Source organism: Mustela nivalis, assembly GCF_964662115.1.
Source record: "Mustela nivalis genome assembly, chromosome: 11".
NCBI lineage: Eukaryota > Metazoa > Chordata > Mammalia > Carnivora > Mustelidae > Mustela > Mustela nivalis.
The window spans coordinates 44,705,970-44,718,530 of NC_139030.1; the positions used below are offsets into that span (position 1 = coordinate 44,705,970).

Here is a 12,561-nt window from a genome sequence, read left to right on the forward strand (position 1 = left end):
GTCAATTTTAATTTGTAATATGGTTAATATCAGTAGATATTAAAAGCTCTTTAGAATTTAGATTTTTGAAACCAAAAGTTTGAGAACCGCTAGTTTAAAAGTTGTAAAATATTTAAAAGAGAACAGACCTTTAATGGATTACAAAATGAAGTCCTTTTGATGTAGTCAAGGCATCTTCAAACTGGAATATGTAATAATTGATCATATTGGTTTTTAGTTGTTGGGTGTTTAGGTTGAATACATACAGTTTTTTAGTCTTTTTTTTTTTTTTAAGATTTATTTATTTTTAGAAAGAGAGAGAGAGAGTGAGCATGAGCAGGAGGGGCAAAGGGAGAGAAGAGAGACTCTCTAGCAGACTCTATGCCCAGTGAGAGGCCCAATGCGAGGCTCAATCTTATGACCTTGAGATTACAACTTAAGCCAAAACCAACAGTTTGAGGCTTAATGGACTGTGCCTCCCAGTTTTTTAGTCTTCAAAGTAGTATCACTACTTTTGGGTAGTGCAGTTCATCAAAGGATGACTTTTGCTTTTGGCTCAAGTCATGATCTCAAGATCAAGAGTTCGAGCCCCACATCAGGATCTGCCCTCAGTGCAGAGTCCGCTTGGGATTCTCTGCCTTTCCCTCTGCCCCTCCCTCCACTTGTACCCTATCTCTCTGTAAAAGAAAAAACAAAATCTTTTAAAAAAGAAGTAATATTATAGTGATATTCTTTTATATTGTGATTTTTCTAAATATCCTTAATTGTTTTATAATAAATTCCTAGAAAGAGAACAGAACTGCTGGGTCAGAAGGTACACAGAAGGAACAAGCATGTCTTTTTATATAAAGTTAGGGGCCAAATATACTCCTGTGGAGGTGGTGGTGATGGTGGTGATGGTAGTCCTGGTGGTGGTGGTTGGTGGTGGTGGTGGTTAATCAGTGCCCCAGGTAGTAGGAAGTTCAGTGTCTTCCTCTTTAAGCAGCCTCCTCCTCCTCCAAATTTGAGCCCCAGCAGTCTTACTCAGTCCCGCAGTGGTCCCATCCTTTTCCAAAGGCCAGAAGGAGATGTGCACTATGATAGTACACCATCTGTATTCCTTATCACTTTCTGTCAGTGTTAAAGACCAGCCCCATATTGTTTATTGGTAGTGGCTTGCCTAACTGCTGCTAGGATGCTCTTTCTGGCCAGACGTGGCCCATGTCACAGTAGTGACCCCACTTGGAGGTCCAGGTGGCGGTTCGTTAGTTCATGTTCTTACCCTCAGTGATTCAATGCTGGGAAGGTTGAGGACACTTGTCTCATCATTCCCATGCTGGGTCAGAATAAGCCCATACGCCATTTGGGTGGCTCTTCATCATTAGTTTCAGTTAATCCATTTCCAAGGTCATTTTATTTCAGGAGTGTCCTTGTCTTTTCTTGCCAGTGGATTTGGTGTGAGCTATGAGCTTCTTCTATAACAGAACTCCTTAACTTTGAGTCTGAGGAATCAAAGAGTGGGGTATTGTTTCTTCCCTTCCAGAAGAATGTAGGATCCTGACAAATCAGTTTCCCCAACTCTAGTACCTGATGCTGCTCGCTAAGAGGCTGGGGCATGTTTTTCTAAACCATCCAGCCATGTCCCCTCCATGGGCTCCTTTCCCCTGGGTTCTGAGGATGGTGGTGCTTACCCATTACCTAACTTTGTCAACAAAAAGACCAACATGACCTAAGATTGCCAGCCTTAAAATAAGGAAGATTGTCATAATTTTTAAGTGTTTTCTTTTAGAGAGCATCTTATTTGAGCGCTGCGGCAACAGATAGCTATTAAACACTTCTAAAGGCTTTGGACTTGTGTTGCTAATTGCACTCCAGAGAGGTCGGGCCAGTCTGCACTCCCATCAGCAAAAAATAGATTGCTAGGAAAAGACTTCTAAAACCCAAACTTGACTCTTAAAAGTCACTAATCATTAGAATTGTTTAAATATTACGGGAAACAACAAACTTTCCTCCCACTAGTTCTTGGTTAATTGTTAAATGCTCATTTTATTTGGTCACAAAGTTGTGATCTGTAGCATCTTGAATCGTGTCTTCTGTAATACAGTAGGTATACAGGGAAGAACAAATAAGAAGAAAATGCACAGCTTGAAATAATTGACAATGGCCTGCAGCTAATATGGTAACAACTCTGTGTTTTTAAATTCACTTTTGGTGAGGGCAGGTGAGGGAGCTCATTTACTAAGTCTCCTAAGTGCAGGGAGCTCTATGTATGACTCCTGGTTTGCACCTCACAACAAACCTGTGTTGTTACTGTTCCCATTTTAGACGATGATGTTACTCCATAGATAGTAAGATTCAGAGAGGTAGTAAATTTCCTAAAGTCACACAGCTTGAAGTAAAAGTTGATGCTCCCTAAGAAAGTCCCATTTAGGACTAGATACACAATTCCCCAGGGGCAGAATTTCGAGAATTAGCCTCTTTCTCACCTTCTCCAAAGTCAAAGGAGTCTGCAGAAGGCTCTTACTGCTTCTGTACAGTCTTTGCACAGGGCTTGTAAGGAATTAGAGCCAACTACACAGTTAGAGGCACTGTCCCAAAGGCTTCCCTGAATTCTGACACCAACTGCAAGTTGGAGGGGGTTCCCTCAAACTTCTCTCAGGCTTGATAATTCACTGAAAGGACTCCTAGAACTCAGTGATCACTGATACAGTCAGTCACTGATACATGACTAATACAGTCATGATTTATTACAGAGAAAGTGCAAATTGAAATCAAGGGAAGAAGCACATAAGGTAGGGTCCAGAAGAAGTATAAAACGTGGAGCTTCCCTTGTCCTCTCTGTTTAAAATGGCCCCCACACATAGTGATGTCTGGGGTTGCTAAGCTCGGGAAGGCTGTGATGTATCTTACAGAGAAAGATACAAGTGTTAGATGAGCTTCCCCGAGTCAGGAGTTAAAGTGCTGTTGGCCATGAGTTCAGTATTAATGAATCACAATGTTTATTAAATAAGGTGTCTTTAAACAGAAGCACAAATAAAACAAGGTTATGTATTGATGGGCTGAAGAGAATGTTGTGACTAGAGGCATACAGGAACCTAATCATGTGTATTCCGCTAGGAGCAATCGTTCACTTATGCGATGTTCAAGGTGGCCTCTGTAGAATATAACTAGGACAAATAATGAGAACCAACTGTATTTTGCTGTTACTTCGTTACTCATTTATTCATATAATCTTTTATTTGTTCATTAAAAAACATATTTGAGCACTCCTTCTGAGTGCCAAGCAATTTCTAGAATTGGCTTAGAATTTCCTTTTTTGTGTTCTTATGCCTGTCATTAATAGTCTTGCTGTAGCCCTCTGGCTTGAAATATTTGTGTGGTTTATTAGTGAAGTGTTTAAAGGCTGAGGGGAATGATGAGTTTATTATCATTTTTACTTAACCTACATATGCTAGATCCAACCTTTACGATAAACTTTCCAGGAATTTTCTTGCCTCCTTGGAGACCAGGATCTTTTTGACCTGACTCCTTAATGGGTTTATATCGGGTGCCAGCAGAACTAGGTGACGTAGCTGGCCACAGATTTCCATGTTGCTGTGTCTGCCAATTTAGCTATGTGATCTTGGAGGCAGAGCTTCAGACCAACAGAATTAATACTGAGTTGTGCTTTACTGATGAGACCATACTGGTGCCTCTCTTTTTTCTAATCCCACCCCCCCATCATGTGTTTGTATTCCCATCTCTTTCCACCTCTTTACACTCCTAAGTCCTCATTCAGGCAGAGTGAGGGGAGATGGACTGAAGAGCAGATATTAACCTCATGTCCTTTGTGGGTCCCTGGATGCATTGTCTTCCAATGGAATGTTTCTCATTTCTTGGTTGTGGTTATCCATGATGAATGAAGAAGTACCTTGCTGCTCTTCTCTCCTGATGTTAATAAAACCATTTATACTGGAATTCCCCAAATGTGATGGGGAAGGTACATCCCCAAGGATTAAGTGTTACCTGGTCAGTATTACTGAAAAAGAAAAATTCCAGTGATTTAAGGGATCTTTCAGTGAAATTGTTACGGGGTTATGCCCGAAGATGCAAAGACTTTATTGACTATTAGTGACTGTGAGAAATGAGTTGCAAAAATTAACCTTGGTGTTGTTATGTGATAACCAGTTGGATAAATACAGTAACTTTCTTTGAACATCTTTGTGAAACTGTACTCCAAGAAAGTAAGGACCAAGACTAAAAAACCTGTGAATGCCCTTTAGAGTCTAACACAATGCCTAGGACACATAGACCTCAACAAATATATATTAAATATATGTGTAAATATATACTGATATAGTTTAATTATATTAAATATATGCAATTAAGTATCAATATTCAATAATGTTAATTTTGTGTTTATTCTTCCAGATACAGATGAATATAGACCTCCTGTTTGGAAATCTTACTGTAAGTATACAAATAATTTTAAATTGGGTGGGTTATCGTGCTTTATAAGTGATAGAGAAATAATAAGATCATTAGATAGGAAGATTCATTTCATTTTATACCTGTTATTGAAAAATTAATTTACAGCAGGATTTGAGAATAGCCCAGAAATAATTGTGGGAAAAAAGGAGTGTATCCATAAGGTGTGTCTATGGTTTGCATGTCTGGAATGCATCTCATCCCTCTGAGTTTGCGTGGAATTCCATATTGAACTTGAGGCCACTTGTTTTCAGTGGCTGATAAAAACTAGTGCCAAGAGAAGCTAACTAAGAATTGAAGCAGTATAGTTATTCTCAAATCCTAATTCTTTGTATGAGAAAGTACTGTGTAAGTGATAAGTCAGAGGGCTATCTTGATAGAATGAGTGGCTGAAAAGAGGCAAAAGAAAAGAGGGTTTTTGTGTGTGTTTGTTTTTTATAGGAATTGCTTTCCCAAATACAAAAGGGAGGCATTTGAATTTTGAACTCTATATTGCTCTTTAAAATTTGCATTAGAGTAAAAATCGTTTCCAAAGAGTTTAGGTTCTTAGTCCTTTATTTTCCCTTCCTTTCTCCCTAGAGAATATTATTTCTTCAAGTAAAAGATATTTCAGATTTTTAAAAAGTGGAAAGAGGATTCATATAATCAGAGAAGCTTTAAAAAGAAATCCATGAATGCACTATTGCAGACAGCAGTACTGGAAGGTTTTGTTTATCTATAAAGTTGGATAAGCAACCTAAGAAACCTGTACTTTAAATACCCATTTTTAACATCTTTGTAAATGTTGAGTTATCCTCAATTTGGTATCGGTACATTGCTGGAATTTGCTGACGAAGGAGCAGCGATTCAGATTCTTGGTTTTATGTTCCCAGAACAACAGATAGCTTTATTTTAATAGGTTGCTACTTTGGGCTAATTATAGTAAGTAAAATATGAACAGTCTCTAAAAATATTGCCATAGAGGCTTTTTCCCTCATTCCTGCTGGTGCCTTTTTATTTCTGGGGAGTATAGTTCAAAGAATGTATAAAAATGACTAATGTTCTTTACTTCTTAGAGATTTTATCTCATTCTCTCATTGGCTAGAAGCCTGTTTAAGATTCTTGTCTACATTTTCGGGTTTTCAATTTACCTTTGTTCCCTTTTCTCTGACTTGTACCTTGCACATTTTTGTTTGTGTAAGATCATCTATGAAGCCTCACACAGTTATTAAATCATGGTCGTGATTTTTTTCCCCCCTTGAAGAATATTGAGCAGTAAATGTATGGGTGATTTGTATTTTTTGTATCTCTAAATGTCTTACAGTAGCTACTATGTTTTTTAAAATGGCATTTTTTGTTTTGGTGACAATTCTGCTACTGAATTTTATAGTTTCTTTTAGTAATCTCAGTGCCTGAGCTCCACCCAACGTAATTCTATAAACTTAAAAATATGAACCAGTAGGAAAATAAAACCAGCAAGATGCCTAAGTTGAGGACTCTTTATTTTTTTTTAATAAGATTTTATTTATTTATTTGTCATCAAGAGAGGGAACACAAGCAGGAGGAGTGGGAGAGGGAGGAGCAGGCTTCCACTGATCAGGGAGCCCCATGTGGGGCTCAATCCCAAGACCCCGGGATCATGACCTGAGCCGAAGACAGACGCTTAAGGACTGAGCCACCCAGGTGCCCCAGGACTCTTTTTAAATAAATATAGTTTTATTGCCTTTTTTAAAAAGGATTTTATTTATTTATTTAGAAAGCACAAGCAGCGGGAGAAGCAGAGGGGAAGAATCCTCCAGCAGAGTCCCCATGAGTGCAGAGCCCCATGCAGGGTTGGGTCTCATAGCCCTGAGACTATGAACTGAGTGGAAATCAAATATCAGACCCTTAACTGACTGAACCACCCAGGCGCCCCCATTCTGTTGCTTTTTGATACAAATTGCTTGACTTAAACCAGGGCCTTAGCCTGTAATAAACAAGGTGAGTGTGCCACGTGGCCCAGAGGGGAAGTGGAGCCTGGATGCCTTGTTTGCAGGGAGTGGGTCATAATGAGCTCCCCTTTATCGAGCCCTTGCTCGGATGTTGTCACATTTTCTGATATTTTGGAAGTGGAATTCTCTTTTACCTTTGTTGTTACTGTTAAATCTCTTAATTTTTAAATGTTAAAAACAAATTTAGGGCACCTGGATGGCTCGGTTAAGTGTCTACCTTCGGCTCAGGTCAAGGCCCCAGGGTCCTGGGATTGAGTTCCACATTCAACTCCCTGTTCAGCAGGAAGCTTGCTTCTCCCTCCCTCTTTCTGCCGCTCCCCTTCCTTGTGCTGTCTCTTTCTCTCTCTGACAAATAAATAAAATCTTTAAAAACAAACAAAAAAACCAGGTTTAAGTTTAGAAAACAGCAAACCAAACATGTGAGCCTATTTGACCTCAAGATACCTATTTGTGATTGCCAAACTTAATTAACAATTTTGTTACTGTCTCAGGGTACTGAGAAATTCACCAATGACGATATAAGCATTGACATTTCTAAGGCGATTGAAAAATGTTAAGTACTCTAAATCATATGTCTTCTCATCTTGAATTCAGCAATTAATTTTTGGTGAATCATTTAATGATTGTGCAATTTAAATTTCACCTGAGTTCCAGTTTAAATTACCAAGAATTCTAAATTGAGAAGAGCCTAAATTAGTCAGTCTTTATTATGGTGACCTTTTCAATGGTCTTTCCGATAGGTATTCCTTGAATTCATATGTTACATTCAGTTCTACAATAGCTGAGGTCCCCCTTCTATGTTAGTTGTTAAAAATGGGCCTTAAAGGTAAACCAACCATTGGTCACAAATGAGGAAACATTTGTATAAAAATTACTCCTTTCCATGAAGCTCAGCTATATCCTTTGAAATACTGGTTAAAACAAAGGCTACAATTCTCATGTGAGGATATTATCACTCCTTTTTTTTTAAATTGGCTTATCTTAATGTGTGCTTAGTGAATGGGTAAATCTATAACTGGCGATAACCATATACTTCAGTATTTGTGCTTTGAATCAAAATCGATGTTTTATATTCTCCAGTAACTTTTAAGGTCCTTCTTGACTACCATTCAGTTCTCATAATTTAGTTTCCATAGGTGACGGTACTTTCCCAAGCATTTTCTTGATAAAGAAGAACTGATCTTTTGAGGATTACTAAGAGTGGAAATGTGCATTGACTTTTCACATGGACTAGTTAGCCATATGGAGGAGTGGACCTGAAGAATCCTTCCTTTGTGCAAATCATGTGTTGGCTTCTGTTAGGAGGATAGAGATTTATCTGGGGGTGTCTGGGTGCTGTGTGTGTTTTGTCAGTCTCAGGACTGGACAGACTTGGTCTCTCCTCTTTCTAACATTCTCCGAGAGCTGAAAACTATTCCTTCCATATCATCTCTATCTTTAACAACATATTCACAGGAATATTTTTGAAAAATAGACTTTCACAATAAAATATGGATATCTAAAACTATTTTTAATATATAAAATGTCAGACATTTTTGCAAAGAGGAGTAAAAGACAAAGGAATTCATTTCTATCAGTAGAATTTCATACATTATGAGGGAGTGGGTTTTGTTTGATTGTTTTTTGGTTTTTAAGTAGGAAAGCTATGTTGTCTTGGTACCTTTTAAATTACAGCATTTCCCTGGTTTTGGTGGTGAATTCAAGAAACATCCTAGCAACCAAATATCAATGTAAATAATTCTATGTATTAGTATTGGTCACCTATGTATATTAATAATCTTTATTGAGTGTTTTCTAGGTGTTAGCAACTATTTTACATCTCCCACATATAATAACTTATTTAATTCTTTCAGTAATCTGTGAAGTAGAAACTATTATTATCTCCATTTTACAAATGAGGGAAACCAAGGTAAAATATGTAGGTTTGATGGCAAAGCTCCAGTGTTCAAGCCCCAAGTGATCTGTTTCAAGAGTTAAGATTCTTAACTGCCAGAGTATATATTCCCTTTACAAAGCAATACAGAACAATGAAGTATGTCTGTATATGTGCTTGGTGTATATTTTAGGTATATACATACATATATATGTATACATAGTCTAATTATATATGTGTGTATATATGTATAGTGTAATTAAGTGTATTTCCATATGTCCCTATGATAAATATAAAAATATCAGAAGTGGAGTCTATATAATGATATCCAGTTGAAATTTTTTTTTTAAAGAATTTATTTATTTATTTGACAGAGAGAGAGAGAGAGTAGAGTACAAGTTCAAACAAAAAAACAAACAAAAAAAAACAGGTTTATATTTAGAAAACTGCAAACCAAACATGTGGAGAGAGAGGGAGAAGCAGGTTTCCCATTGATCAGGGAGCCCCATGTGGGGCTTGATCCCAGGACCCTGGGACCATGACCTGAGCGGAAGGCAGATGGTTAACTGACTGAGCCACCCAGGAGTCCCTGTCCAGCTGAAATTTTTTAAAAAAATGATTTTATTTATTTATTTGATAGACACACAGCGAGAGAACAATCAGGGGGAGTGGGAGAGAGAGAAGCAGGCTTCCTGCTGAGCAGGGAGCCAGATGAGGGCAGGATCCCAAGACCCTGGGACCACAACCTGAGCTAAAGGTTGATGCTTAACGACTGAGCCACCCAGGGGTCCCTGTCCAATTGAAATTTAAGTCATTCATTATCTGACAATTGCAGAAGGCTGATTAGTTTGATGTTATGGTGACAAAATGTCTTAAGTATTTAAATACATTATTAACTTACATTCAATTATATATGATTATGTATGTAGAAATAGAAGAAAAAAATACCTCCAAGAGATAAAGTTAGATAAACATAAGCATGCTTTCTCTGATGACTACCATTTTTTGTTCTTTATTTCTTCATTACAAATCAGAAAGCCTGAAGGGAGGGTAGAATATCATAGTATTGGTATCACTCTAAAAATTACCCTCCTCAGTAGTTAACAAAGTTCCTTCAGTACCTGAATTCTATCTTGTGCTGCACTTGCTCAGTGGAAGAAACGGTGGTAACTTTGGCTCAGAAATTTTGTTTTTAGGGGAGATTATCTTTGAAGATAGACGTTTGCAGTATAAATAGGGGAGAAAAGCAGCACATCTGTTACTTCTAACATAAATCCTAATTTTAGCTTCAAGTTTGACATGTAATAATGTGCTTTAAGAATATATAACCATTATTGGCTTATATGAGAGACATGATTTATGCAGTACATCCACCAAGAATTGGAGAAAATAAAAGACCAGATTATGGAGAACACAGCCAAATACCCAGTACTGATTTGTTAAGAGGTAAAAAGACATTTGTATGGATTTTGATTTTGCTATTTATGCTTGCTTTTGGGCTTTCATTAAGTTTAGATTGTTCTGCTTTCTTTGCATTGCTCTTAACAAATTTTAATTTAATAGCAAATAGGACTGTACCACAGTTTTCTTGGGAATGTAAAAAAGCAGCCAATTTGTGATTCCTAATATAGTCAAACTTTCTACAAAAGGGATATTTAGGATTATTTGTATAGCAGAATATTAGAAAAAGCCTGAATGTTTGTCCATAAGAGACTAATTGAATAAATTCAAACACTTAAAAGAATAAGGACGTTTTCTATGAGCTCATATGGAATGATTTACTCTCTCTCTTTACAGTGTATCAGTTGCAACAGGAAGCCCCTCATCCTCGAAGAATTACCTGTACTAACGAGGTGGGTGTGATGAAACTGTTACAACAAAATGTCTCTCCGTGCCTGTTTCCTGAACTCTGACCTTCTTCAGCGGCAGGGTTATTTGTGGGGTTAGCCAATTATGTTTGTTAGTGCGAAGAAATTGTACTTGAATGCATTTTTCATAACATTCAACTGTCACTTTTTAATGGACTATTCAGAACACAGTGTGGAATGGGACATTATAGTTTCAAATGATATTTAGTGTTCTTCTTAGTCAAGTCATATATTCTTCCAGTTTTCATTTTTTATTCTTTTTGAAACCAAGTCTGAAAGCATTATTTTTTTTTAAGGCATTATTGAAGTAACTTTTCCGTTAAGAAAAGATTTAAATTGTGGTTTTAAAAATGCACAGAAGACACAGTTCACCAAAAAAGTTATGACTTAATAAAATATGTGAAATGATATTCAGCTTCATGAACAATAAGAGAAGTGCAAATTAAAATACACGGAGTGACCACTGTCACCTTTTCAAATTGGCAGAAGTTCAAAAGATTTGAATATGCTTAGCTAGTACGTCTGTGAAGAAACAAACACTCTCATATATGGCCAGTACAAATGTGAAGGCCTAGAATATTAGCAGGGTTTTATGACAGCTCACAAGACTGGGCCTGCATTTATCTCCCAGTCCAAGTTCTGGTGGTTTACCCTCATGAATTTCCTGTACAAATAGGAAATTACATATGCCCAGAGTTGTTTATTATAGGATTACTTGTAACAGCACAATATTAGAAAACACCTAAACTCTGTCCATAGGACACTGATCAAATAAACTGGGATATTAGGAAGAATAAGGAAGATTTCTATGAGTTAATCTGGAATGATATCCAGATAGAAAATATACATAGAAAAAAAAAGAAAATTATAGAGAGATATATATAGACATTGGAGATATGATAATTTCCGTTAGACCCACTGCAATAAAGAAAGTCAAAGGAGTTTCTTTGTTTTCTAGTGCATATAAAATTATGTTCACACTACACTGTAGTCTATTAAGCATGTGATAGCATTATGTCTGAAAACACAACGTACGTGCCTTAATTTAAAAATAACTTCATTGCTGCAAATGCTGTCATGGGAGCTTTCAGTGAGGGGTGAATCTCTTTGCTGGTGGATGTCCATGCCTCAGTGCTGATGGCTGTGCCTGATCGGGGAGCTGGTTGTTGAAGGTGCAGGTGGCTGTGGCAATGTCTTAACATAAGACAACGGTGAAATTTGCCACATTGGTGGACTCTTCCTTTCATGAACAGTTTCTTGGCAGCATGCGATGCTGTTCAATAGTGTTTTACCCACAGCAGAACTTCTTTTGAAATCGGGGGTCAGTCCTCTCAAACCGTGCTGCCTCTCTGTCAGCTAGGTTTATGTAACACTCTAAATCCTTTGTCGTCATTTCCACAGTCTTCACAGCCTCTTTATCAGGAGTAGATTCCATTTCAAGAAACCACTTTACTTTGTTCATTTGTAAGAGTCAACTCCTTGTCTGCTCAGGCGGCAGCATGAGATCGCTGCATTGCCATCATATCTTCGGGTTCCACTTCGAGTTCTCTTGCTGTTTCCACCACAGCGGGAGTGCTTCCTCCATTGGAGGCTTGAACCCCCTCAGAATCATCCGTGAGGGTCGGAATCCACTTCTTCCAAACTCCTGTATTTAATGTTGTTATTTTGACCTCTTATGAATCATGACTATTTTTAGTGACATCTAGAATGGTGAAGCCTTTCCTGAAGGTTTTCAGTTGTCCATCAGAGGAATCCCTATCTGTGGCAGCTATAACCTATGAAATGTATTTCTTAAATAATAAGACTTGAAAGTCAGAATTGCTCCTTGATCCATGGGCTGCAGAAGAGATGCTGTGTTAGCTGGCATGAGAACATCATTAGTCTCATGGCACCTCTCCATCAGGCCTCTTGGGTGGCCCAGTGCATTGTCACTGAGCAGTCATTTTTTTTTTTTTTTAAAGATTTTATTTATTTATTTGACAGAGATTACAAGTAAGCAGAGAGGCAGGCAGAGAGAGAGAGAGGAGGAAGCAGGCTCCCTGCAGAGCACAGAGCCCGATGCGGGGCTCGATCCCAAGACCCTGGGATCATGACCTGAACCAAAGGCAGAGGCTTTAACCCACTGAGCCACCCAGGTGCCCCACTGAGCAGTCATATTTTGAAAGGAATCTTTTTTTTTCTGGGCAGTTGGTCTCAACAGTGCACTTAAAATATTCAGTAATTCAAGTTGTAAACCAATGTCCTGTCATCCAGATTTTTTGGTTCCATTTATAGAGCGCAGGCAAGATAGATTGAGCATAATTCTTTTTTTTTTTTTTAAAGATTTTATTTATTTATTTGACAGAGAGAGATCACAGTAGGAAGAGAGGCAGGCAGAGAGAGGGGAAGGGAAGGAAGCAGGCCCCTGCTGAGCAGAGAGCCTGAT

General features: G+C 37.9%; 1 protein-coding gene across 3 annotated transcripts in view; it reads left to right on the plus strand.

The window, feature by feature from the left end:
* Positions 1-12,561, plus strand: part of CHN1 (chimerin 1) — a 216,043-nt gene that overhangs the window by 46,079 nt on the left and 157,403 nt on the right. For all 3 annotated transcript variants that reach the window (XM_082689545.1, XM_082689547.1, XM_082689546.1), the window contains 2 exons: positions 4,369-4,407; positions 10,066-10,121. In XM_082689545.1, the coding sequence (XP_082545671.1) occupies positions 4,369-4,407; positions 10,066-10,121 (95 nt within the window). The remainder of the gene's footprint in view (positions 1-4,368; positions 4,408-10,065; positions 10,122-12,561) is intronic.